Source organism: Synchiropus splendidus, chromosome 1, assembly GCF_027744825.2.
Source record: "Synchiropus splendidus isolate RoL2022-P1 chromosome 1, RoL_Sspl_1.0, whole genome shotgun sequence".
NCBI classification, from domain to species: domain Eukaryota; kingdom Metazoa; phylum Chordata; class Actinopteri; order Syngnathiformes; family Callionymidae; genus Synchiropus; species Synchiropus splendidus.
Window position 1 is genome coordinate 22,106,420 of NC_071334.1, and position 27,473 is coordinate 22,133,892.

General features: G+C 41.6%; 3 protein-coding genes across 6 annotated transcripts; all 3 read left to right on the top strand.

The window, feature by feature from the left end:
- Positions 1-970: 970 nt before the first annotated feature.
- Positions 971-18,029, top strand: trappc8 (trafficking protein particle complex subunit 8). Of its 3 annotated transcripts, none has more exons than XM_053853213.1 (30): positions 971-1,258; positions 2,458-2,667; positions 4,419-4,502; positions 5,648-5,737; positions 6,280-6,454; positions 6,570-6,723; positions 7,750-7,849; positions 7,944-8,197; positions 8,375-8,490; positions 8,564-8,714; positions 8,796-8,896; positions 10,110-10,215; positions 10,284-10,415; positions 10,489-10,713; positions 10,950-11,055; positions 11,394-11,588; positions 11,679-11,842; positions 11,920-11,994; positions 13,538-13,643; positions 13,748-13,908; positions 14,140-14,579; positions 14,682-14,838; positions 15,048-15,144; positions 15,220-15,282; positions 15,373-15,422; positions 15,546-15,740; positions 15,832-15,933; positions 16,022-16,161; positions 16,400-16,489; positions 16,583-18,029. In XM_053853213.1, exons 1-30 carry the CDS (start codon positions 1,102-1,104, stop codon positions 16,845-16,847), a joined length of 4,461 nt encoding a protein of 1,486 aa, XP_053709188.1. In that variant the 5' UTR covers positions 971-1,101; the 3' UTR covers positions 16,848-18,029. The 3 variants fall into 3 exon arrangements, with proteins under 3 accessions (XP_053709188.1, XP_053709189.1, XP_053709190.1); XM_053853214.1 differs by having other exon boundaries at positions 4,434-4,502; XM_053853215.1 differs by lacking the exon at positions 4,419-4,502.
- Positions 18,030-18,522: 493 nt separating this feature from the next.
- LOC128752448 (cAMP-responsive element modulator-like) lies at positions 18,523-21,931 on the top strand. Of its 2 annotated transcripts, none has more exons than XM_053853651.1 (7): positions 18,523-19,017; positions 19,768-19,878; positions 20,012-20,134; positions 20,631-20,738; positions 20,965-21,099; positions 21,302-21,428; positions 21,783-21,931. In XM_053853651.1, the coding sequence occupies exons 1-7, from the start codon at positions 18,822-18,824 to the stop codon at positions 21,922-21,924; spliced, it is 942 nt and encodes a 313-aa protein (XP_053709626.1). In that variant the 5' UTR covers positions 18,523-18,821; the 3' UTR covers positions 21,925-21,931. The 2 variants fall into 2 exon arrangements, with proteins under 2 accessions (XP_053709626.1, XP_053709628.1); XM_053853653.1 differs by lacking the exon at positions 18,523-19,017 and adding an exon at positions 19,219-19,359.
- A 2,462-nt stretch (positions 21,932-24,393) lies between these two features.
- On the top strand, positions 24,394-27,058 carry LOC128757222 (cAMP-responsive element modulator-like). The gene is made up of 7 exons (XM_053862366.1): positions 24,394-24,486; positions 24,905-25,015; positions 25,149-25,271; positions 25,768-25,875; positions 26,102-26,239; positions 26,442-26,568; positions 26,917-27,058. The coding sequence occupies exons 1-7, from the start codon at positions 24,480-24,482 to the stop codon at positions 27,056-27,058; spliced, it is 756 nt and encodes a 251-aa protein (XP_053718341.1). The 5' UTR covers positions 24,394-24,479.
- The last annotated feature ends 415 nt before the right edge of the window (positions 27,059-27,473 follow it).

A 27,473-nucleotide genomic window follows, 5' to 3' on the forward strand; every position in this document is an offset into this window, starting at 1 on the left:
AATTCTGAGTTCCAGGTCTGTCACTGTTTCTAATGCCTGTCCAAAGTCAGATCTGCATTGACCGCTAGAATTTAAATCGTGGCTCCAAGTCGTACAATTAAGAAACCAAACCATCGTCATTTTTCTTCCCAATTAATAGGGTAAATATGAAAAGACAATACAGGCTTAGATGATCCTTATAGTGTCATTCTGAAAGAAAAGTCATTCACAGTGACTGACAATGCGCATAGAAACAGACATAAGATGTGTAGTGTAGTGCGCAGTTTCCAAATTGGATTAGATTAGACTGCCTTTGAATGTCTCTTTCATCGGCTGGGATGAGGGATAGAGGAGAGGGAATGTCTGCATTTGTATTGGTCCTATGGACTTCCCACCAAAAAAAACAAAGAAAACCAATTGGGTTTAGATGTATGGTAACAAATTCCTTTTTCTTATCCACTATAGCCAACCACAGATGCGTTCTGCCTCAGCTCGATCAATGTTTGTAATATGATACGGTCCTTCGGGTGGTGATGTCATGCCTTCATTGGAGTGTAACCCAGCTGAATATACCTTGAACACATCCAAACATGGCGAACCACGACCCCACTTCAAAAGAGGGTGAAGCCAAGCTCTTCTCCTAGTCCCAAATGGGTAATGAACTTCATATTATTAATGAAATCCATAGACTTGAACGATCGTTTACAAAATTTGCAAAGCGCTGTGTGTGTGTGTGTGTGTGTGTGTGTGTGTTGTTTACAGTTTTTTTTTAACATATATATTTTACAATTTTATTTGAAAAACATTTTGCAAAGCACCGTGTGTGTGTGTGTGTGTGTGTGTGTGTGTTGTTTACAGTTTTTTTTAAACATATAATATATATTTTACCATTTTATTTGAAAAACATTTCTGCAAATTTACAAACGTCCAAAAACATCATGTGCATGCCTCCGGTGTCAGGCGTCACCTGACCGCTCACTACACCGGAAGTTGGTATTCCAGTTCAACATGGCTGCCGTCTGCTAATATCCAAGGAGTTGTCTTCAGCAATGAAACAGCCGGAGTTTGTCAAACTGTAACCCGGTTGTTTAAGTTAGCTGCTGTCGTGTGGTTCGGTCTAAAATGGCCCAGTGTGTTCAATCCGTGCATGAGTTCGTCCAGGACTCCTTCGTCCCCATGGTGGCTATTCTATGCAGTGAAGAAGCGGAGAGAGTGACTCGCAAGAACAATCTGAATTTCGCCGAACTGTTGCGACCTTTCTGCAGACTAACATCCGAAGGTAAGAGGTTTTACAGGACTGTGAATGGTCCGGTGACTGTCAAGAGTCTCAACCGCGAACTCGCCGAGTTTCTGTTCACAAGCTGTCATCGGGAGTCGCGCTTGACAATGTAGCTTAGCTGGAGCTAATATGCTAACAGAGAGACTGAGTAAGTCGGTGTTTACAAATGAAGAAGTCCCATTTCTGCAGTTGAAAGGCCTAGTGACACCTCAGCAGGAGGAGTTCCCCATGGTTGCCCTAACCAGCTGATCACTGTCAGGATATGGTCCGTAAGATGACAGCGATACATCCATTTAAATATGAAATAGGAAGTCATATCTATGTACCTATCTAAGATATTAAGTTTTGATATTGTGATGTAATGTTTTCAATAAGCTGTACGTACACACTCAAACCTACTCAAATAACTGAAATTTCTTACTGATTCTGGGTTTTCCAGACCCTTTTGTCACTATGGTCCACTCAGATATTCCAGCTGCAGTCCTTGATGGCCTCTGCTGATCATTACCCACAAAAGAGCAAACTACATGTTGATGCAGATTAAAATCATAACACTGTCTTAGCCTGGGCCATTCCCTTTTGTCATGATTCCATCTCGTACCACTTTTACTTTGACTGATACCAAGCAACATTCGCATGTACAAGGAAATATACATTGCTTTACAGAATTAAATCAACACAGAGGAGCAGATTGTACTAATAAAACCAAACTAGACATCGTAAAAAGTAAAAACAGAAGTTGAACATGAAAGTAGCTAGTTAGGCACTGGAACTGCACCCACATATTTTTGGGTCTGGTCCAAGGAATCCAGAGCTGACATGCCCATATATTTTAATTTTAATAGACATTACTAATCATTATTACTGCTCCACTTATGGTGAAAGCCCATGCATCCTCTATGCGTATATATGTATGTTGCACCAGCTATTCATGCCCAGCAGCTTACTATGCACCAACAGCAAAAATCTTCTCTTAAGGTGATGGTCATATTTTGAACAGTATTTACAAAAATACTGTGTTTTAGCCAAATATCCATCTATTTGAATTTCCCGGAAGTAAAGATTTTTTTGGACAACAAGATATTTTTTCTGCGACCAAATTGGAATGACTACTGCTTCTACTCTCCGTGATGTGTTACCTATTCATAGAAGGACTGTGATCTGCTGTTTGGCTCAACTTCCTATCTTTGCTATTCAAGGTCACATCCGGGACCCTAACAATCAAATCCAGGTTGTAAAAAACCTGCGGATTTGTGTCAACAATATCGTGACAACCCCAAGCTCATCGCCTGCCACCCTCACCCCAGCCCAACGCCGAGTGCTCAATGAAGTTGTGTTGTCCTGTCAGCCTCAAGAAGGTGCTGTGGCCACTGCAATCTCGACTGGAGACTATGACCTCAATTTTAATGGTAAGCCAACTTGAATCTTTCTCATTTTCTCCCAACCCTGGTGCAAGGGAAGGAGCTTCGTCTGACAATATACAGGGGTTGGACAAAATAATGGAAACTCCTTGAAGCTAAAAAAGCTTTAAGGTGTTTCCATTATTTTGTCCACCCCTTGTATATTCATCCGTCATTCAGAGCGGATATTTCGGTTTTGTTTTATGCCTTCATAGAAAGGCTTAAAACATTCTCTTGTGAGAAGTGACAACAGATTCCCTTCCCCTCATTCTGTGTGCTGCCGGTTTGCACATGTTAATGAATATAAGATAAAACCAACAAAAAAGAAGTCACCTGACCTCTCTAAACTCAGTTGCAAGCAGATACATGTTGTCACAATGAGGATGTAATCCAAAACATGATCTAAAATGCAGTCTGATTTTTAAAGGAAATACTTTTTATTGGTCTTTTTATTGGTGTTAGGTTTTGTTTTAATTTAGTACATTTAATTTAATACCTTTTAAGTGGCTATAATTATAACCAACTCCTATGTAATGTTCCAGGTGTTGTGCTGTCTTAGATTTTTCTAATCATCTGTTGCTTCTGTTTTTTTTCCAAATGTATTTATAATTTCAAATGTAGAAGTCTTGGCATTGATGTTCATCATTTCTATAGCACACTGTAAGGTGCGTACTGACCAGTGTAACAATGGCCAATACATAGAATGTATGATTGCATTTAACAGTTGGTGTTAGATCAGTCTTTCTAATGTCACTGTGTTTTGAATTCATTAATTTGTATATACTAATTTGTTTTAAATGCATTTTTGTAGTCACTAATGCTTGAGTTTGATTTGGATCACCGGGAGCAGGGACAGTCCAAATTTGGTAAAAAAGCAGACAAATATTGTCTATATTTATCCCTGAGAAGTGAGGCCAACCTTTCATATGGTGCTTGGTGATACATAAAGTATCCGCAGTTTTGTTGAAAGAACACGGTGTGAACAGTTTTAAATTGTTATTTCCTCTGCTTGTTGTTTATAGTCCTACGGGTTGTGGATGTTGAATTCCCATATGTTCTCCTCATTTGAGTAAAACGTGTGAAATTTAATGCAGAATTCTGGATACTCTTTATGTGAATAACATTCATGATGTCTTCTCTTTTATGTTTTTTATACACTTGCATGGATGAATGTTTGGTAAGCATCTTGTTATCATTTTCTTTGACATTAGATTTCCTAATGTCGGTTAATGAAAATCTATCCATGACAATGTTCTCTTGAGTTGTTTGGATTGTTTTTTTTCGTTTTTTTTGTCAGCCTTCGCTAGAATCTCTGTCAGGTCCATTACGGCCATGTGACTATGTGAAGACTTCAAACTTAGTCTTAATACTTTTGCTGTTTCTTATTAACTAATTATCTCATAATACTGACACTTTAAAAACTTTCTTTTGGTGATCTTGAATTGCAGATTATGAACTTGTTATTTGTGTACGGTGCTCGCTGTTCTTCGTGGGTGGTTTGAACTGTTACACTGATGCTTTGAAAATTATTCATGTATTGGTTTTAACATTTATTTTGAAAGAATGGCTGTATTTGTAGCTACCTTGTCAACTACAGCTATATAGTATGTATTGTTGAATGACTTCTGTTATAATTGTTTTTTTTAACCAAAACCTATAACTCATTGCCTCCCTGTTTTTTTTTCTCTTGTGGTCATGTGTAAATGCTTCTGAAGACATCTCATTAACATAAGTCGCAACTGTCTGCTTTCACCTGTCAGATCACTCTCTTAAAGCTAGCAGTCCTTGGTTCAATGCCTGGAAAGAAACTCTATCAGAAGTCAGCAGCTCCAAGCACTTCACAGGTATCACTGTCCTCTGCTGGGTGTCCTCAGCTCCTCCTTCATCTAGTACCCAGCATCTACACATTCCTTATGGGGGATTCCTGTCTTTTCTCTCTCTTGTGTTGGTGGTAGATTCCCAAACAGATCTTTCTCTACCTCTGTTTTGTTTTCTCTGTCCATAATTGTCATTATATCAGCTGTAGAGCCATCTGTAGTACTATTACTTTTACTCTCTGTCCAATTTGATCGTGATTTGTCTGAGCACTGCTGCTGTGATATAAATGGGCTGCTTCAACAATCCTTCACTCCAATGTTTTAAATCCAATCTTCCATCTGGGAGGAAAAAAAAAATCAAATGACTAGTGGTTCATCTTAAACTGGATTTTGGGTGCAAACTCAGTAATACAATGATTGGACAGCCATCCTTTTCATTTGAGCTATTCAAACTCTTCGTGGTTGTTGTGGGCTAGAACTTGTCAAAGTGGTGTGAGCTGTACTCATATCATGTAACAACAACAATGTTAACATTTTGTTTAACAGTGAGGCAGCAAGGTGAGCCATATCCACATTTTAATGTGGGCTCATTCCCTCTGCGCGTCTGTGCCATGTGGACTTTTGTTTATGTGTTGCACTGACAGAGTTTTTGTTCGATATGACTCATGGTGGTTTGCATCACACTGGGTCTTAACTTTGTATGAACTGAAATGTAAGATAACTTTTATGAAGGACGTGGGGTAAGATACCTAATGTGTAAATACATTGCACACAGTCAATATTTAGGGGTTGTAAATATGCAAGGCCTTTCATTGATTTGAAAACAAAACTCTCACTTTCACAGTTTGGAACCTTGCAGACTCAATCAATGGTGTGAGAAATACAACAATTGGCGTGTTTTATAGAGACATTGTAGGGAAATGAGCAACTGCTGTTTCACACACAAAGCATTTATATTCTAGTTCCTGTTTTTTTTTTTTACTTCAAGCTGGTCTTGCTCGTCGAGATGGTGCCAAATCAGGTGGTGTTTTGTGGTGCAATGATTTTACTCTGTGATTTTGATCCAATTGTGAATGTGTTTATGGCCGTATGATCACGTGGAGCTAACAGCCATGTTCACAATGTGCTGTAGCATTCAGAGTCTCACTTTTTCGCTATGATTTTCTTTGCAGCAACGACACCCTGGTTTGAAGCCTATAGGGAGAAATTCCTTCAGACCATGCCTGCCTCTGAACATGAGTTCCTTAATCACTACCTCGCTTGTATCCTTCAAAATGAGTTATGATTTTAACCATAGCTTCTGGTGAAAATACGTCATTCGCTGTTTGCATTGTTGATTTCTTTTGGACGACCATCATCTCAGTCTTGGAGGTGCTTGGCCCTTGTCTAGCAAATCCAGTGGTAGCAATTAGTGAAACCAATGAAGCCAAATAGAAGGCTTTTTCTTCAAATAACCACTGAGAAGTAAGTCAGACATGCGCCTGAAGCCCTCAGTGGAAAACTCCACATCGCAATAGACTCGTGGGTGCCAACTTAATAGCCTCTTTCTGTGCTTCCTGGTCATGAGATAAAACGCTGACTTTTGGCTAATGCATCTTTGCATTAAGTGCAAAGTGTAGTTCTTTTATTACAGAATGAGGACACTGTGGAAACTGTTGGTATTAATATTTTAGATTCTTAGTTCCGTATTTGTCTTTTAACTACGTAATGGATTAAAATGATTATTTCCAGAATGACAATTGTGCTATTAAGCAAGTTCAAGCTGCTTTGTTTGGTTGCTTTTTTTCCCTTGACGCCTTGAAAGGTCTCCTTGTAGTGTCCTCTACTGAGACCGTCCCGTTGGAGCAGTTCCTCAAGCTTTCTCAGGAGCAGCACCGGATCCAACACAGTGGAGAATACACCAACCCTAAGTGGTTCATTCCCAATACACTCAAGTACTATGTGTTGCTACATGATATGAGCGAAGGAGATGAGCAGAGGTAAACTTTGACAAATTGAGGAATGTTTTCCAAAGGATGTTCTCACTGTTGTGTTTGTGATATGTTAGGAGGATCTTTGTTCAGTGCTTGATCTTTGTCCTTCTTCCCTCGCCAGGGCTGACTCTCTGTATGAAGACATGAAGCAGAAATACGGTCCTCAGGGATGTTATCTGTTGAAAATGAACTCTAGAACATTATCAGATGAACAAGATGAACAGATTCCAGACCCGTGGAGTCAGTATGTGCACAGAAATGACCTGCATAGCCAGGTAGGTAGTTTCATGACGTTTTCTGGGACCCACCTCTGAAAAGTGTCTTCCGCATTCTTGCATAAAACTCTATTCCAGCACACTTAAACATTCAATGTTGTATTGAAAACTGTCTGACTCTTAACTTAAGTATTGCACCTGTAAATTTCTAGTGAAATGAAATGGAGTGAAGTACTTCTCAATTTCTGCCACAATGGAAATCCACCCACCAAAGCTATCTAGTAGCATGGGCAAATGAGCCATCATAAAGTGTTTCGACACAGTGACACACTGTGCCCATATTGGTGTTTATACTGTGTCACTGAATACTGACACCTGCTGGACATTAAAAATCCCTGCAGGCAACCGACTTGACAGATTGAATTTACATTGACTTATGACTAACTGTATATAATAATATCATTTAAGTCATTATTATTCCATAACTTTAAATAATGTGAAAATGTATCATAATGTGAAAAAAACTGTTTTTATTCAAAAGTTTTATTCAAAAAGTATTCTAATGTTTTGAAATTTTCTAAATTACATTATACCTTGAAATAAATTTGAATTAGAATGGAACAAGACAAGTCGAAAATCTGAGACAAATTGGGTAAAGATTGAAATAAATACATTATTCTCCGATGGGAGATCAAAATGGTCCCACATTGCAGACAACTTGCGTTTCCCTTGAAGCTGCCCCTTAGATCCACAAAGACATTCACATGGAACAGTGAGATTAGATTGTTTCAGCAGTTACATCCTGTTGACAGATGCGCCTCATTATAAACACAGTTCGGCATGTTTTTGCCGAGTCGACGCAGTCACCTGATTGGCTTAAAGCGGTACGCGCACCGACGCAGGGATTGCTCTGTGAGCTCGGCACGCGCGCATCACTGTTCCAGGACCCATCACTACTATCTATCTCATAGTCAATATTTTTTCGATTTTTTTCCTCTTGATAACTCTTAAATTACAGAGTTAAGAGCTTGACCATAGATTATAGGATGGGAAGTATGTGCTTCATTTTCTGCTATCTGTCTGCAGGACTCATGTGATGATCAGGCATCATCTGTGACTAACGCTACTGTTGAAAATGATGTCAACAAGTCAGACCTGACTGATGGCCATCACTTAGCAGATACTGGTCAGTTACCAGTCAATTTCATGAAAATCTAGTCCGGAGGATAAGCATCGCTATTGTGATTGACGCTTGTTTTCACTTGTATTACGTTATTTAGATGGAATGTCCAACAGCCTGGAAAGTCATCCTCTCCAGCTGGACAGTGTGACCAGTTCAGCAAGTCTTCAGTCCCTCACCACTGACCTCAAGAAAGGCATTAAAGATCCAGAAGGTCAGACTGCAGCAGGAGGCAGCCATGGCGCCTGTCTGACCCTGAATGATCACGACCACATCAGGCAGTTTATTCAAGAGTTCACCTTCCGAGGCCTGCTGCCACACATCGAGAAGAACATCCGACAGCTCAATGACCAGGTCCAATATCCACAGACACATGCATCAGTGCGGAATTAAAGCCTCCATGTTTATTATTGTAGTCAGTGCAATTGTAATACACTAGAATTTATTTTTTTCAGGATGTTGCCAATAATTCCACAACCAGAATTGGATATGATTTGCCTAATCTCACTCAAGCTATATTTAAATCTGCAGCTCGTATCCAGAAAGGGTTTGAGTCGATCGCTCTTCACAGCAACCAAGAAATGGTTTGGTGGAGGGAAAGCTCCAGAGAAGAGCATCAGTGAACCTAAAAGCACATTTGGACTTCTGTGAGTGGCACTTCCTCTTGATCTGAGATAGCATTTGTCATTCACCATTTATTGATTGCTATGAAAATTGCAGCTACCCTCCTGAGGCTCCAGAATTGCAAATCAGGAAGATGGCTGACCTGTGCTTCCTGGTTCAGCACTATGACCTGGCTTACAACTGCTACCACACGGCAAAGAAAGATTTCTTGTCTGACCAAGCTATGTTGTATGCTGCCGGTGCTCTGGTGAGAACGGCTCATGTACTTGTTCCCCAACCGTCAGTTGGTTTCACCCAGCTGTTTTTTTTGTTTCATTATGTTTTGCAGGAAATGGCTGCTGTGTCAGCATTTCTACAGGCCGGAGCTCCAAGACCATACCCAGCTCACTACATGGACAAAGCTATCCAGACATACAGAGATGTTTGCAAGTAAGTAAATGGTTCATTTTCTTTTCTTATACTCTATGTGCACACTACTTATAGCTGAAAAGGTTAGGGGTGCTCCGATCGATTGGTCACGATCACAACAACTGATCACGTGCAGCAGCCGGCACTCTCATGAAGCCCCGCTGGCTGTGATGCGTCCGCTCCTCCCTGCTCGTCGCTCACTGAGCAGCCATGTCTGCTGTGGAGGTTTTTCTCAATATGTCATGTAAAGTTTGCATCCTGCAGCACATGCACAGGAAAGTACTGTGCAGGGAAGCGCCTTCAAATTAAACACAGCATTTAAAGAACCACCACTCTATGGAGCATGGAGAGTTTTTTGGGCTCATGAAAGTGAGACCGCTGGTTCCTCGGCAGCAGGCTGTTAGCACAGCTGACGCTTAGCAACACCCGCCAGTCAGAGTGTGACATTGGGCATGATAAGAAATAATTATTAATTTCACAGAGCTAGATGAGCAGCCTTTTCCAGGTGTTGTTTATCCGGAGATGTAAACAGAGCTTTTTTTTTGAGTCAGGTGCAGCGTTCGTTAGCCACCTGGATCTGAAACGTTTGGAAACATCACGAGTGGAAACTTTCATAAATGCAGTGCTGTCTGTCTCTGAGTCGTGCTACAAGCGGCCAGTGTGTAAATATTTCACGGACATAGCACAGTCTCTAGATATTCACCTGCGACGTCTCACATCAAATTAAATGTTTTTCAATTGTCCTTTTGACCGAGTAACTGCTGCATTCAGCAGGGTTTTTCTATTTTTTTGCCACCTTGAGGAGGTATTTAAAACGTGTCTGTATTAAAATGATTTAAAGTTCATTTTTTCACATTATGCACACAGAAGGTCTCATCATTTTGATTACAAATTCATTGTCAATCCATGTGATTGGTATTGGTGATCTGTGGTGATCGGCATTCTGGCTGATCGGTATCGGCAGCAAAGATCCTGATCGGAGCATCCCTAGAAAAGGTGTCCAAATATATACACCCTTACCCTTAAATATATATTTAGTATGATGAAATCTCTTCTGTAATTTGTGATCTGTTGGTAACTCACCTGACTGTTATTGAGAATCACGGTTTGTACACCAACAGATATTTGACCATTGGGTTTAGCCACCATTTACTCAAAAACATTTACTTGCGTCTATCAATAAATTTCCAAAAATGATTACAAGCTCAACAGTTTCAGTGTCTGTACTCCACAGGAACATGGTTCTGGCAGAACGTTGTGCTTTGCTCAGTGCTGAGATACTGAAAAGTCAAGGCAAATACTCAGATGCTGCAACTCTGCTTATTAAGATGACCAGTGAGGTGAGGAGACAGAAAAGTGACAAAATACTCTCTAATGTTCACCTATACTGATTCTGGCTCCATTTCAGGATTCTGACCTCCGTAGTGCTCTTCTTTTGGAACAAGCTGCCCACTGCTTCATTAACATGCGTAGTCGCATGCTGCGCAAGTTCGCCTTTCACATGATCCTTGCCGGTCATCGTTTCAGCAAAGCAGGCCAGGTGAGTGAGTGTAATGTGCAATTCCAAGAGCTCACACGTCATTCTCTTGTCTCTGTGTGTTTTCTTGGTCCAGAGGAGGCATGCACTGCGCTGCTACTGCCAAGCTATGCACGTATATAAGGGGAGATCTTGGTCTCTGGCAGAGGATCATATCAATTTCACCATCGGCCGTCAGTCCTTCACTCTTCGGCAGCCTGAGAACGCTGTGACAGCGTTCAAACAGATCCTGTCTAACGACAGCAGACAGACTTCCACACAACAGGGAGGCTTTCTCCGAGAGTATCTTTACGTTTACAAGGTAAACAATCTTACTCTTGAAGTGACAATAAATCACTCATTTGGGGTTCACCTCACCAAGAACACATTTGAGACCTGTTTAAAATGTAAATATATAAGATTATGCAATCAGGAATAGGCGCCAACTCATTGAAAGATTAGTTGTGAATTCAAATTCTGATTCTTCTCTATTTTGTGTTTTTGTTTTTTTTGCATCCGGGGACTGACATTATTATTATATTTTTTTTTTTTTTACAGAGCGTAGTGGGCGAGAATGAAGACTCTCTACCTCAGCTCCCCTTGCCCTGCATCCACAGCTTAGCAACAAGAGTCTATTTTGGACATGAACGGCGTCTTGCAGAAGGTACTTGTTCATAATGTAAAAACTACTTAAATGAAGGGGAGGACATCCTGTATTTCACCCAAATGCAAGTGCTTTGTTAAGATATGCTTGCTAGAGAAATTTGAAGTGGATGTTCTGACTGCAATTGTTTCTGAGATTGATTTCTCTGATGCATTTTAATGCGTTTTTGGTTTACTTAAAAAACGAATGTCACCCCACTGAAATTATAAAAACGACTATGCCACTTTTGTATTCATGTCCTCTGAATACTAAAAAGGTTGGCACTTATTGAACACAACTTGCAAGGCTAAGAGCAATATGTCTTGCCCGTAATGATCCTGGTAATCTGTACCTTGCAGGAGAAAAGCAGGCAGCTACTCATGTGTCTCTGGACCAGGAGTATGACCAGGATGTAGCAGCCATGTGGGCCAAGCTCGAGGAGCAGTTATTGATTGCTGTCAACAGAGGTGTCCTTCCAGTGACTTTTCAACCATCACAATGCTGTTTACACGAGCAGACTGATAATTTGCGACACCCGCTGGCTGTAGTGGAGGGTACGATCTTTTTTTTTTTTTAAGTATTGCAGACAAATCATATTTAATTTAGCAGTTCAGAAACATAATCCTATCTTTCTCCCACCACAGAGCCAATTATCGTGGAGGTAATGTTTAGGAATCCTTTAAAGGTTCCTTTGCTCTTGTCCAAGCTCTCACTCCTCTGGAAGTTCAGCACCAAAGTGTCAGAAGGAGAGTCATTAACAGAATCATTGGGGGAAATCGTAACCAATGAGGAGACTCGAGAGGAGACAGTAAGATTTCCTCTACAATAAATTACATGGATACAGATGTTAATGATTTTTATTTTTTATCTTCTGAATTCTTGCAGATGAAACGGGTAGATGAAGTTGTCACCACTGAGATCATTGAGGAGTTTCAATTGGGTCCAGAGGAAACCCGAACGGTAATATAACCTTACTCTTGTGTAGTGGTAAAATTCAGTTGATCTCATTGCTTTGTTGTGTGGCATACCTTGTATATCATTTCACCCAAGGCAATTCAGTGCTCTTATTACATGACAAAACTCATACTTGTATTTGCTCATTACATTTGAATTAATAATATGTAAATATAATTAATATGCAAAATTCCCCTTTTTCTTATAAGTTGATTGTTATTTTCACTCATGCCTCAGTATGCTCATCAAAAATGAAATGAAGTGTTTTCGCATGAATATCTGACAATGCCAAGAAGATTCAGTTCAGGTTTTAGCTATTTTCCTATGTCTCCAGAAATGAAGCTCTTTTTATGTAGAACTTTTTAGAAGTCCTTTACAGGCAGAGCAGCTAAGAGTGTTTGCACTTGCTCAACTACGAAGGTGGACAGCTAAACCCACAGTGAGTTAGAACTAAGAGGTTTGAAGAAGATATTACATGGATGCAATCATTTAACAACGAGTTATAAAGGTGGAGGTACACGTGTTTAGAAACACAGCAGGCAGTTCTGGTGGAGAAGCCCCGACAGAAAAGGCTCTGTTCGTAGAGGGTGAGCACTTCTAAAATGTAGTCAGGGGTAAATGTGTTATCTGTCTGTCTGTCTCCACACACAAATAAGACCACCTGATAGGATCAGGGTCTTATCCACTTTTCACTGTTTTGTTTGCAGTATGAACATGTATTCATAATATTCATGGTGTCCGATTGTTCGAAAGTTCCTGTCTTCGATTTTAAAGCGACTATTTGCACACCGCTGTGTATACTGACCTGTCCCGTTCAGCTTGTCGCCTGACTTTAGTCTTTCCTGGAAAATTGTTGTCCACACCCGGTTCTTTGGCTCTGTGATGTGATCAAATATGAAACCTTTTTTCCCTAGAATTTATCTTTTATTGCTAAACTCGTGGGTCCCCCTGTCTACATACAATATGTGGACATTTCATTTTTGCCTTTCAGCACCATGATACGTTCTTTAAAATGTTGATCAACTAGCCACATTTATATACACTTCTCGCACCAAATAAGAAGGTAGGAACACAAGTACGTACAAAGACACAAGACTCATGCAACAACGACTACTGAATGCGAACAGGTTAGAGCATTCAGTTCAGATTTTGAGAATGAGTCCAGTGTACATACATTATGTACAATATCGTCTCCACCTCCATATGTCATTGGGAATCAGACATATTTTAGTAAGAGCATTATTATTGATTACAGCATTATTAATAATAATTGACCACAAACGAGCATTCTTCTTTGAAAAAACTTACAGGACATAGCTAGGTTATCGCGCCTTCTTGGTAATTCCCATCCCAAATAGCAAAAAACAAAACTCACAAAAAGCTTGGATCTGGAAAGGTTAAACAAAGTGGCAGGTAATCGGATGATGACACACACTGCAATTTACTTATTGAAGTCGATGATGGGCAGGCGTTATGGAAAAAGAATTTATTTAAAAATCAAAATGGAATCGTGTAATATTTTGCTGAAACATGTGACCTTTAACCTTAGGCGAGACTCAGACTCCTGCCGCACAGAACCGGCCAGCTTAATGTTACAGGTGTTGTGTACGACCTGGCTGCTGCACTGACTGGAGAGTCCACTGCCAGCACTGATGGTAAATGAATATTTTCCGTTTATCTTTATTGAGTCATGATACAGCCATGATTTAATCTCCATTGCTGAGTGGTGTGTTTATTTTTTATTTTTTTAAACATTCAGCTGGACAGCAGAAGACGGACATAATTGTCGTGCGTGGAAAACAGGACTTGAACGTTAAAGGCCCGCGACTCAACCAGACCAAAGAGGACAAGATGTTGGTTCGACATGGACCAGATCATCGTTTAGATCCAGTCATAACGCCTCCCATGCCCCTTTTGGAGGTACCATATACTCAAAATATCTTTCACCCCCACCACTAAAATGTACATTAATGTCTCTGAGACTTAAGATATTTCTATGATTGCATTGGACATTACTCAGGTCAATGTTAGTTTTACTGTACCATTGATCACATCTGCAGAGAATATGTCCCCAATAACTCTATACTTTTATGCTTGTTTTCAAAACGTACAAAAAAATCATTTCAGATGCTATTTGCCTGTGTGTCGCAGGTGTTCTTTCTGCAGTTCCCCACTGCTCTTCTGTGTGGAGAGATCAGGAAAGCTTACGTGGAGTTCTGTAACGTTAGCAGTGTTTCCATGTGTGGCCTGAGGGTGGCGTCAACACATCCTGAGTTCTTCACCTTTGGCAATGAAGCCACAACTCCAATCACGCCACTCAGCCCAACCTCTGCAGAGAGTTGCTCTGCCTATAAAACCCTAGTCTCGCCGCATGGCTCCGCTGCTGGTTCAGTGGCCGCAGAGATGTTGGTTTCTGAAGAGGACTTCAGCCAGCTCTCAGGTGTGATGGACATTCCAATCAATGGTAGCACTCTGGAACCAGGAGAGTCCACACAACTCCCCCTGTGGCTCAGAGGACCAGACCAAGAGGGAGTCCATGAAATCAACTTTCTCTTTTACTATGAGAGTACAGAGAAAAACACAAAAGTCAGGTAGAAATCTAAGCAGTTCCTTAGTCATTACAACAGTGTAAACAAAAGTAATCTTGTTGAGCATTTGAATATTTCTGACCTTTTTTTCTCTCCTCACGTAAGTCATCGAGTGTTGCGTCACACAGTGTTCATCTGCGCCAGCCGCTCACTCAGTGTGCAGGCGTCGGCCTGTCGCAGCAGCATTTCCCCTCATCAGAGTCTGGACGATCAGGGTACCAGTGGAACTCTGGTCTTCTTAGACGTTGAAAATATCAATACGGTGAGTCGTGTTAACCTCCATTTCATGCTACAGAGAGATAGCATTTTAGCTTCCATGAAGATTGGTTGGATGGTACTGAATTTTCCTCCAGTTCGGAAGAGGTTAAGAGGAAAACATTATGGCTCAAATCTGACATCGAGTTTGATGAAGAGATTTGGAAGAGTAGATGATGGTCACTCAAATAAATATTTATCAATCTGGTCTTTCAGAGTGAAGCTGGGGTGCGAGAGTTCCATATTATTCAGGTTTCGAGCAGCAGCAAACAATGGCGCCTCGAAAAATGTATCAACCCAGCTAAGGAGAAAGGTTTGTATCCTATGGGAATCCATTGGTTCGATGGGTAAAGTCTCACTTGCTTTGCGTTTGTCTCATGCTTTCCAGATTGTAAACTGACCAGCAGAGAAAGAGCCAAACTGTGTTTTAGGGCGACACCTTGCAGACCAGGTACCTCCGTATGACATGTCAGCTTGAGCCAAAAAAAAAATTTTTTATGCAAATGGTGGTCTCATATTGTTGTCTGACTGTCTTCCTCAGGAACCAAAAAGAAATACACGTTTGCCGACCTGAATCTAGGAAATGAGCGGGTATGCAAATGGTCATGCATTTTTTTTAAATGTGGCGTGAGACAATCAAAATCAACCATGATCTATTACTTGTTTAAAGCTCATGTGACCTTTCACTTCATACCACTCCTCTCATCGCTGCAGATCATCAGCTCAGCGACGCCCTGCGGAGATTTCTTCTTTCGTGCTTGTAGGTCACCTGACTCACAGCGAGATGACGTGTCCTCCAGCGGCAACAAGCATTGGACTTCTGTCCCTGAAGGGGAGCGAACATCTGACCTTAACCATATAGTGAAGAAATGTAAAGAGTTGGATCTCAACATCATTGTGATCTGGAAGGTAGACGCAACATTAGACGCACTGTGAACTGAACTGTTTGTGTTAACTAGTTCCGCAAGAGAAATCCAAGCCATTATTTGCTGTGTTGCAGGCATATGTGGTCGAAGACAACAAGCAGCTAATCTTGGAAGGACAGCTTCATGTGGCACTACAGACCCTTGGGAAAGAGGCCACATCTTTGGCTCCCAAAGAGGTTTGGCAAGAAAAAAAAAAAAAAAAAAGAAATCGTTGCTTCATCAACCAAAAATGCAGACTGATCATTTGCATATATTTCCTGGCAGGAGGTTCAGGAGATGGTGCTGTTCAAGTTCAAATCTGAGCTCCCACCTCCACCCGTCCTTCCCACGGCAGAGCTCTCCCAACTCATCAAGACCAACATGCACTATTCTGAGATGTTCAGCCATTCATTTGTGCAGCACAGGTCAGAGAAATACATTCACACACGCATTTGCTTTTGTGACAGAAGCAGTTTATATTTATGAGCAAGTTTGTGGATTTATGTGCCATTTATGATGACACCCAGAGACAAGTGGGGGCGGGCCCTATAGATGGTGTAGCAGTACATGAGTGCGCATGGCAGAAATAAGCGTATCAATAAATCACATTGAAGTTGAGTGTGAGTTGCATCAACCCCTTACTTGTTTTAAATATCTGTTCAGTACCTGCATGGTGCCAGTTTCCCTGACGCTGTCCAACTGTTCCCTGACTCAAGTTGATGTGATGATTGACCTACGGCACAAAACCTCCAGGTGAGATTCACAGATGTCTAGTACAGATATTATTCCCTAGTGTTCTGCTGTTAAATCCTGTGCCTTGTTTCTAAACCTGATGCTTTCTTTCAGCTCGGAGTCCGTGGAGGTCCATAGTGCTTTTACCTGGGTGGGACAGACTCGGTACAAGCTCCAGCTCCAGCCTCAGCAGGTTCTGGTTCTGGCCCTGAAAGCTTGTTTCCTCCAGGCTGGAGTCTACAACCTCAACACGCCGCGAGTCTTCGCCAAGCCAGCAGAGCAGGATGTAATATATGAGACCAGTCAGCAGGCGGCCAGTCCTGCACTCATCATCATCAACGATGCCTGGGCTGAATCCCAACCAGAACCTGGACACTGAAGATAGCCTCATGATATCACAACCAAACTTGACATCATGATTCAAACTGGGTTATAGAAGTAGTAGACGGGGATCATTTTAATGATGATGGACAGCTTTATTTATTTCAAATAATTTTATGCCGATGCGAGAGGTCACAAGGTCACACTTTCAACAACATGCATTGACAGTTAATGCCCTTTACAAAATGAATCACACAGAAATACTAGCCTAATAAAGCGTGAGAAAATAATTTGTCTGAGCGGAAAAGAAAAGACTTCCATGATGATTGAAGTCAGGATACAAGTAAGATTCAGTTACCGGAAGGTGTTTTCATCATATCATGGATTACAGAGATTAAAAGGATGAACATGATCACTACTCGACTATCTTGGAGTCAAGAACTAATTCTTCCTGATGTAGTTTGTTTGTACCTGACAAACGTGTTTTTATCTGGACCTGCTTGAGCAGCAGAGCTCGCTGACCAAAGCCACCCAGCTGCCCTAGTGGTGCTTCACCACTGGGGGGGTGTGAGCTGCCAGACGTGTGGACTGTAGATCCTCCTGAGCTGGAGAAGGAGGCTGACGGCTGAACATTCTGTGTGATTTTACCAGACGTCGTCTCGTGCACGGTGATTTTCTAGGCTCCTGATCTAACCTGTGTTTATCATGACTCTGGTGTGCACGGTTGCTTTTTCTCAAGATGATGTATTATATTTATATAACTAATTTCATGTAAATAGACAATAAATGTAACTAATGCTACAACAAACAGAAAGAGATTGATCAATATATTTTTTTTAAACACTTGATGCCTCCCTCCCACTGGAAAAGAATAGATTAAAGACAATATTAAGTTGAAAATGTGTGGGCCACAGTGTAGGACGGGGAGTCAGGATAGCAACATTGCCACGCTGCATAGATCTTTGGCAACATCCCTGTCTCGGTCACAGTCATTTATAAGGTTTGGCTGCATGGCATTCTGCTTCTCTCTTTTTCACACACTTAATCTGATTTGGAACAGTGACGAAATTGGGATCGGCATCTGAACAGTTGTGACAAATTATACAATTATAAAGACAAACTAAAGCAAATTCATTGGTAACGTCTTGACCTTTGGACACATTTCATCTTTGAGCCAGCCCACCCTGTCCTCACTTATTCCTTTCTAGCGCTCTGCACATGGTTACCATTCTCATAGAAGGTCATCATAGAAACCAGAACTCTGAGTACAATATTCAAGTGAATAATGAAGAATAAATAAGAATATATAAGAATAAATAAGAATATATTTTTCACGCTGAGTAGAGTCTATGTCTCTGTACTTGAACAGCTATCCCTGCCATGGGGACATACTTTGTGATGTCATTATCAATATTGCTGACTGAACATACCATTGAATTCCTACCCTTCAACACCGAATTGACATTTGAGTTCTTGGAATGGTGCAGATAAATGAGTGACGTGACTGCATCACCTCATAAAACAAGGATTGGGAAAAACAAAGCAAGCGCAAATCAGAAACAATAAGAGTGTACAATCCTCGGAATATTCTTCCACCATGGTAAACCACGGATTAGGTTCATTCAACAATCATAATGTATCTAATGTATGTCCACACTGAAAAGTGTTTATGGTTCACACGAGAAATAGACTTCTCAGAACAGAGTCAAATCCCACACCGATGGCAACTGTCCATATATCCAGATAGACATTGTATGCCAAGGACGGCAGGACGGAGGAAGATGCTCCCGCACTTCCATGTCACGTAAGTCAATAATACGTCTTGCCATTTCAATACACCTTTAATGAGACAAATGTCCTCATAGCGGAACGTATCAGACTTATTAGCATCGATCCATTATACGCTAATGTATAAAAAAGGGGGCCATCTTGAACTCCATGTTTTGATCAACTTGACATCAGGTCAGTACGTCAACATTATCAAGCAGCCTGACGTATTTTCCTTTCTTTAGTACTTGCCTATTATTTTTAAATGATTATTCTTCACTGGGAGCACTGTAATTCCACTTATACTGGATGTGGTGCATTCAATATTCCTGACAATGAAGTTGACTTTGACTGTGTCGCGAGTCTTCCACTAGGTGGCGACCGGCCCCAGTTCAACGCTCAATTGTGTGTGACGTTTATCCCGCCGTTGGATTATGGAACATGGCAGTTTCTGTGCGTTGGTGAGTTAATGGATCATTGAAACGTGGCCAATCAACGCATTGTTTTTGACACCATGGTCTGATCATCTCTCAGACACCAATTTGTCTTCTAATGAGACAACGTTCCTCATTGGTGGAGAGATTAAAGTATGTCATCAGCCAATCCCATCCCACCGTTTAGCCACGTGGGTGGTGCGTAATTGCTTTCAATTGAATTTAAATCCAAAACGCGTCAGTTAAATAGAATATTGTCGCTCGATCGCTGAGAGGAGGGAACATACATCGTCCACTAGCTGACTGACTTTGGCATTTAGTCTTGGGTGAAAAGGCATCGTGTGTCGCTGGGAGAAAGCATCATGTTGGGTAAGAACAGCTTTTATTTGGTGTCATATGTGTGATGTGCACCGCAGTTATTTGGAGACTCAGCTTGTTGACTTTCACTGTCACTAGCTGAGTTGGCTCAATAAGATTTAACCCATTCATAAGACAGTTCTTGCTCAATAATTCATCAATCGTCAATATGATTTGACTAATTTGTGTTTTTGTGAGGAATGCAGTGTTATTGACCCAACAGACCGAAGATCCGAGGACCGATACAAAAACATTGCCTGCTTCGTAGGATTTTGACGTTTGTCTATTTGTTTCATGCGCTTTGTTTCTCTTGGGAAATCCAAACCAACAAAATCGGACAGATAAGAAAGTAGAATCTAATAGTGGAACTGCATGGTGTGATCTTATAGTAACAGACTGTATTTTCCTGTTTCCCTTCAGGTGTGTCGACTCTGAACGCTGATTCCAGTCTGGAGATGCCTTTTCTCACCTGTGACTTCTCCGAGATGCTGCAGCATTTTGATGACTACTGTTCACAGCACACTTTGACAGGTCCTATCTCATTTAAGTGTTTACATTTCAATTTGTTTGAACTGGTTTTTGGTATCTGCACGTGGTTATGGATGCAATGAAGTCGTTTCTCATGGACTCAGGGTTTCATCTGTCTGCTCTTCTCTCTGACTAGACCCAGCCCAGTACACTTCTGAGGACCAGGGGAAGCTGCAGTTTTCTCAGGAGACTGCTTTTGTGATGGCTGGACCGTTAATGCAAAATCCACACAACAGTGAGATGCTGCAGTCGTTCCCAGGTACCACAGACGGACGGACATTTAGATGTTATCAAACACTACATCCAATGGAATCGCTGACATAATTCAACTAACATATGACTAAGTGTGTTGTTACTAGGGCTGTCAATAGATAAGCTTTAATCTGAATCAACGGCAGTAGAGCTGCGTGAACTTGCGATGAATGGCAACTTAATCACACATTTTCTTTCTGTTCTCTATGTGTCTTACCTTTTCAGTGCCTCTGAGGTTATTCTGGAGAATGTTCTACTTGTTGGCTTGTTGTGGTGAACAAAGGTTTCCATGAGGAAAACATTCATGGCCACTCCTGTGTTGATACAATCTTCCTTTGAGTTGCATTTGGAACAGACAACTCAGCTTTGGTGCGATTAATATTTTGATCTTGTCACAGCCCTAGTTTTCAGTGCTCAATGTGTTTCAATATTTCTTTATCATCCTATTGTATCTGTTTTGTTCTTTCCCACAATGCAACTGTTGGTGTGTTTTTCTTCATCAGATTTGTCAGCCATGATCGGTGGCCAGCCTCTGAATGCAGTTCCTCCATTCAATGACCACTGGCAGGGCGTGACACATTTGCCATACAGCTGTCCCCACACAGAGCCTGGTAACTTTCTCATACTCAACAGTGCATGAATCCAAATGTGTTGTGTCTTTTACAGTCAGTGCAATTATTCAGTACTGTGCCTGAGCTCTGTCCCATATTGCAGCATCTGTTGCTTGAGCAGACAAACTGTCAAACGTTTCAGTTCAATATCAGAATACAAATACTCATGGTGAATCCAACTTGCTCGACTGAACGTGCTTTTATTGTGTTTACTCTTCACTTCTAGCAGATCCCTTCCAGGTTCTTTGTGGTTCGTCTGAGATCCTTCAGTCCACCACACACGTGCAGCTTCCACCAACCAGGTCTGTGGTCCATTCTCCTCCAAACCGCAATCTGATGCTGGACGTTCAACACACACCAGGTACAATACCACTGAAACCATACTAATGTTCATGTGCAGCAAAGTGTGGAGGATGTCATGTGTTTGGTCTTCTATTTTCAAATCAAGAACCAATTGCTCTGGAATGATCACCCACGAAAGATCAGTGATTGGGATTAAATACTGTTTACACCTGCTCTGCACGGAGAAAGTTCAAGTGACATCACTGTTGTTCTCTTGACAGCTGTTGTCCTTCGTGACGTCCAAATGAACAGCACTGGTCTCCTTGAGCTGCTGAAGAAAGATCACTCTCAGAGCACGACAGAGCAACAATCCACACAGAAGCAGTTGCACCGCTTAGCAAGGAATCGGTGAGCAGGATGGTGAACATGTTGTGATGGATCTCATGGTGGTAGTTGATGTTCGTCATTGAGGAATTGGTGGATGGCTGAGAACTCGCTCCGCATTCTGTTGATGAAGAGAAGTTCACACATTATCACCCTTAAGTCAAGTTTCACCTTCAAAAAGAAAAACACCAGTGATTACAACTGGATTTGTGGTTGTTCTCAAGTGTCCTCTTTGACCCTTTCCAGGATTCATGACAGAACAACAGACAAATCGATGAAATATGTTCAGTCATTTCTAAAGTGCGGTGCTGTATATGTGCTGTTTGTCACTTGTATCTGCGGGAATCTCACTGTAATTTTGGTGCATCTCTGTTCCAGGGAAGCTGCTCGACAGGCTCGCCGCAGGAAAAACAACTACATTAGAGCTTTGCAGGAACGTGAACGTGAGCTCCAGAGGCTCAACCAGAGTCTGCTCGAGGAGATTCAAGCTGTCAAGAAGAAAATCACCCAAGACTCTTGACTCCATCAGCAAAATTCTTGACATGTGTTGATCATTTTTATGTCAGTATGTATATGTTGTTTTTAATAATTTTTGCCCGATGACAGTCTTTAAATTAAAAAGTATTTCTTCATGTCTTTTTGTTGTGCTTGATCAGATGAAACTCACCTTTGTGTGGTGCTTTTTTTCTGGTGCTCCATTGTCACCAATGTGGACAAGTCATGGCAAGAGTTTGAGCTCAATGAACGTACAGTTGAATGTGATATGATGAATAAATTCAGGGTCGTGGCAGGTTTAAGTCCATTGCTAGACGCATAAAGTGCAGACAGGCATCCAATGACACACACTCAACTCCAAGCGTATGATCAGGGAACATACAAAATCCTCACCCAAGATGGATTTGAACCTGTGACTGTCCGCATTTTTCTTTTTCCAACATGTGTACATTGCTGTCTTCAAAAGAGTGTCTTGTCCTAAAGATGTAAATGGACTGCAGAGTCTTGTCCAGAGGAGTTAGCTCTCCCGTGTTGGGCCATTCTTTTGTGGAGAGGTTCTTCAGTTTCTCCACTGCAAAGGTCTGGGCACTCGTGGCTGCACTGGACTGCATAAACCACATTACTCCTTTTGTGGAGAGGTGTTATGTCCTTGGGATGGACGGGTTTCTGTCTTAAGGTGTGACATGGTTTGAACTGTACCTGGACTTCATGTTTGCTCAAGATTCTTCTTAGTTTCTCAGAGACCTCACACTGGACATTTTCCTCGTCCTTTGTGTTCCCTTTTGATGTTTTGGTAAAGGTTGAGTAGGGGTAGCTGCATTTTTGAAGGGCATTCTTTATGTGATTCTGCTCCTTCTCTCTCCCACTTGCTGAGCTGGGGATGTTTTGGGCTCCATGTCTCAATGTTCTGATCACTCCATGTTTTTGTTCTTGTGGGTTGTGTGAGTCAAACCGGAGGTTATACTCAATATACCATTGAATTCCTACCCTACCCTTCAACACCGAATTGACATTTGAGTTCTTGGAATGGTACTCAGGTGCAGATAAATGAGTGACGTGACTGCATCACCTCATTAAACAAGGATTGGGAAAAACAAAGCAAGCGCAAATCAGAAACAATAAGAGTGTACAATCCTCAGAATATTCTTCCACCATGGTAAACCACGGATTAGGTTCATTCAACAATCATAATGTATCTAATGTATGTCCGCACTGAAAAGTGTTTATGGTTCATGTAACCCAAACTTCTACGCCGGTCTGCTGCCTCGACGACACTGCACCCGCCGGTACTCTGCGCTGTGTTTCTTGGGGTTTGATGTGCAGGGTGGAGCGAAAAGAGGACGAGTGGCTACGGTTCAGAAGCTGTGGATGGACTTTTGACTTTGTTTCAACCTTTCCAACATAAAGAACACGACTCCAATTAGTATAAAAAACAATGTTCAAGTTTAAACGCATGGTCAAACAATTTACAGAATGTTTTCACGAAACCAAAGAACGAAACAATTAACAACAGTTAATGATATGACACAGATGACACCACAGACGAACTGGAACAGAGCTACCGGACACAACTTAAAAAACAACTGCTACTACAGAGAACATTCAGAAATCTGACCTTCCCAACATCCAGAACACGACTGGTGGGTTATTCACCCCAAACCGATCAAGTACTGCCCCCGTGTGGGGGAGCGATGCCATGACCTACACCTGCATTCACACGAGAAATAGACTTCTCAGACCAGAGTCAAATCCCACACCGATGGCAACTGTCCATATATCAAGATAGACATTGTCTGCCAAGGACGGCAGGACGGAGGTCAATAAGTCAATAATACGTCTTGCCATTTCAATACACCTTTAATGAGACAAATGTCCTCATAGGGGAACGTATCAGACTTATTAGCATCGATCCATTATACGCTAATGTATAAAAAAGGGGGCCATCTTGAACTCCATGTTTTGATCAACTTGACATCAGGTCAGTACGTCAACATTATCAAGCAGCCTGACGCATTTTCCTTTCTTTAGTACTTGCCTATTATTTTTAAATGATTATTCTTCACTGGGAGCACTGTAATTCCACTTATACTGGATGTGGTGCATTCAATATTCCTGACAATGAAGTTGACTTTGACTGTGTCGTGAGTCTTCCACTAGGTGGCGACCGGCCCCAGTTCAACGCTCAATTGAGTGTGACGTTTATCCTCCCGTTGGATTATGGAACATGGCAGTTTCTGTGCGTTGGTGAGTTAATGGATCATTGAAACGTGGCCAATCAACGCATTGTTTTTGACACCATGGTCTGATCATCTCTCGAGACACTGTTTTGTCTTCTAATGAGACAACGTTCCTCATTGGTGGAGAGAGTAAAGTATGTCATCAGCCAATCCCATCCCACCGTTTAGCCACGTGGGTGGTGCGTAATTGCTTTCGATTCAATTTAAATCCAAAACGCGTCAGTTAAATAGAATATTGTCGCTCGATCGCTGAGAGGAGGGAACATACATCGTCCACTAGCTGACTGACTTTGGCATTTAGTCTTGGGTGAAAAGGCATCGTGTGTCGCTGGGAGAAAGCATCATGTTGGGTAAGAACAGCTTTTATTTGGTGTCATATGTGTGATGTGCAGCGCAGTTATTTGGAGACTCAGCTTGTTGACTTTCACTGCCACTAGCTGAGTTGGCTCATTAAGATTTAACCCATTCATAAGACAATTCTTGCTCAATAATTCATCTTTAGTGTATGATTTGACTTATTTGTGTTTTTGTGAGGAATGCAGTGTTATTGACCCAACAGACCGAAGATCCGAGGACCGATACGAAAACATTGCCTGCTTCGTAGGATTTTGACGTTTCTCTATTTGTTTCATGCGCTTTGTTTCTCTTGGGAAATCCAAACCAACAAAATTGGACAGATAAGAAAGTAGAATCTAACAGTGGAACTGCATGCTGTGAATGATCATGTGATCTTATAGTAACAGACTGTATTTTCCTGTTTCCCTTCAGGTGTGTCGACTCTGAACGCTGATTCCAGTCTCGAGATGCCTTTTCTCACATGTGACTTCTCCGAGATGCTGCAGCATTTTGAGGACTACTGTTCACAGCACACTTTGACAGGTCCTATCTCATTTAAGTGTTTACATTTCAATTTGTTTGAACTGGTTTTTGGTATCTGCACGTGGTTATGGATGCAATGAAGTCGTTTCTCATGGACTCAGGGTTTCATCTGTCTGCTCTTCTCTCTGACTAGACCCAGCCCAGTACACTTCTGAGGACCAGGGGAAGCTGCAGTTTTCTCAGGAGACTGCTTTTGTGATGGCTGGACCGCTAGTGCAAAATCCACACAACAGTGAGATGCTGCAGTCGTTCCCAGGTACCACAGACGGACGGACATTTAGATGTTATCAAACACTTCATCCACTGGAATCGCTGACATAATTCAACTAACATATGACTAAGTGTGTTGTTACCAGGGCTGTCAATAGATAAGCTTTAATCTGAATCAACGGCAGTAGAGCTGCGTGAACTTGCGATGAATGGCAACTTAATCACACATTTTGTATCTGTTCTCGATGTGTCTTACCTTTTCAGTGCCTCTGAAGTTATTCTGGAGAATGTTCTACTTGTTGACTTGTTGTGGTGAACAAAGGTTTCCATGAGGAAAACATTCATGGCCACTCCTGTGTTGATACAATCTTCCTTTGAGTTGCATTTGGAACAGACAACTCAGCTTTGGTGCGATTAATATTTTGATCTTGTCACAGCCCTAGTTTTCAGTGCTCAATGTGTTTCAATATTTCTTTATCATCCTATTGTATCTGTTTTGTTCTTTCCCACAATGCAACTGTTGGTGTGTTTTTCTTCATCAGATTTGTCAGCCATGATCGGTGGCCAGCCTCTGAATGCAGTTCCTCCATTCAATGACCACTGGCAGGGCATGACACATTTGCCATACAGCTGTCCCCACACAGAGCCTGGTAACTTTCTCATACTCAACAGTGCATGAATCCAAATGTCTTGTGTCTTTTACAGTCAGTGCAATTATTCAGTACTGTGCCTGAACTCTGTCCCATATTGCAGCATCTGTTGCTTGAGCAGACAAACTGTCAAACGTTTCAGTTCAATATCAGAATACAAATACTCATGGTGAATCCAACTTACTTGACTGAATGTGCTTTTATTGTGTTTACTCTTCACTTCTAGCAGATCCCTTCCAGGTTCTTTGTGGTTCGTCTGAGATCCTTCAGTCCACCACATATGTGCAGCTTCCACCAACCAGGTCTGTGGTCCATTCTCCTCCAAACCGCAATCTGATGCCGGACGTCCAACACACAACACCAGGTACAATACCACTGAAACCATACTAATGTTCATGTGCAGCAAAGCGTGGAGGATGTCATGTGTTTGGTCTTCTATTTTCAAATCAAGAACCAATTGCTCTGGAATGATCATCCACGAAAGATCAGTGATTGGGATTAAATACTGTTTATACCTGCTCTGCACGGAGAAAGTTCAAGTGACATCACTGTTGTTCTCTTGACAGCTGTTGTCCTTCGTGACCTCCAAATGAACAACACTGGTCTCCTTGAGCTGCTGAAGAAGGATGACTCTCAGAGCACGACAGAGCAACAATCCACACAGAAGCAGTTGCACCGCTTAGCAAGGAATCGGTGAGCAGGATGGTGAACATGTTGTGATGGATCTCATGGTGGTAGTTGATGTTCGTCATTGAGGAATTGGTGGATGGCTGAGAACTAGCCCCGCATCCTGTTGATGAAGAGAAGTGCACACATTATCACCCTTAAGTTTTACCTTCAAAAAGAAAAACCCCAGTGATTATAACTGGATTTGTGGTTGTTCTCAAGTGTCCTCTTTGACCCTTTCCAGGATTCATGACAGAACAACAGACAAATCGATAAATATGTTCAGTCATTTCTAAAGTGCGGTGCTGTATATGTGCTGTTTGTCACTTGTATCTGCGGGAATCTCACTGTACTTTTGGTGCATCTCTGTTCCAGGGAAGCTGCTCGACAGGCTCGCCGCAGGAAACACAGCTACATCAGAGCTTTGCAGGAACGTGAACGTGAGCTCCAGAAGCTCAACCAGAGTCTGCTCGAGGAGATTCAAGCTCTCAAGAAGAAACTCACCCAAGACTCTTGACTCCATCAGCAAAATTCTTCACGTGTGGATCATTTTATGTCAATGTGCATATGCTGTTTTTAATGGGTACAATAATTTTTGCCCGATGACAGTCTTTAAAATAAAAAGTATTTTTTCATGTCTTTTTGTTGTGCTTGATCAGATGAAACTCACCTTTGTGTGGTGCTTTTTTTCTGGTGCTCCATTGTCACCAATGTGGACAAGTCATGGCAAGAGTTTGAGCTAAATGAACGTACAGTTGAATGTGGTATGATGAATAAATTCACGGTCGCGGCAGGTTTAAGTCCATTGCTAGACGCATACAGTGCAGACAGGCATCCAATGACACACACTCAACTCCAAGCGTATGATCAGGGAACATACAAAATCCTCACAGATAAGACCCAGTTTTGTTCTTCACCCAAGATGGATTTGA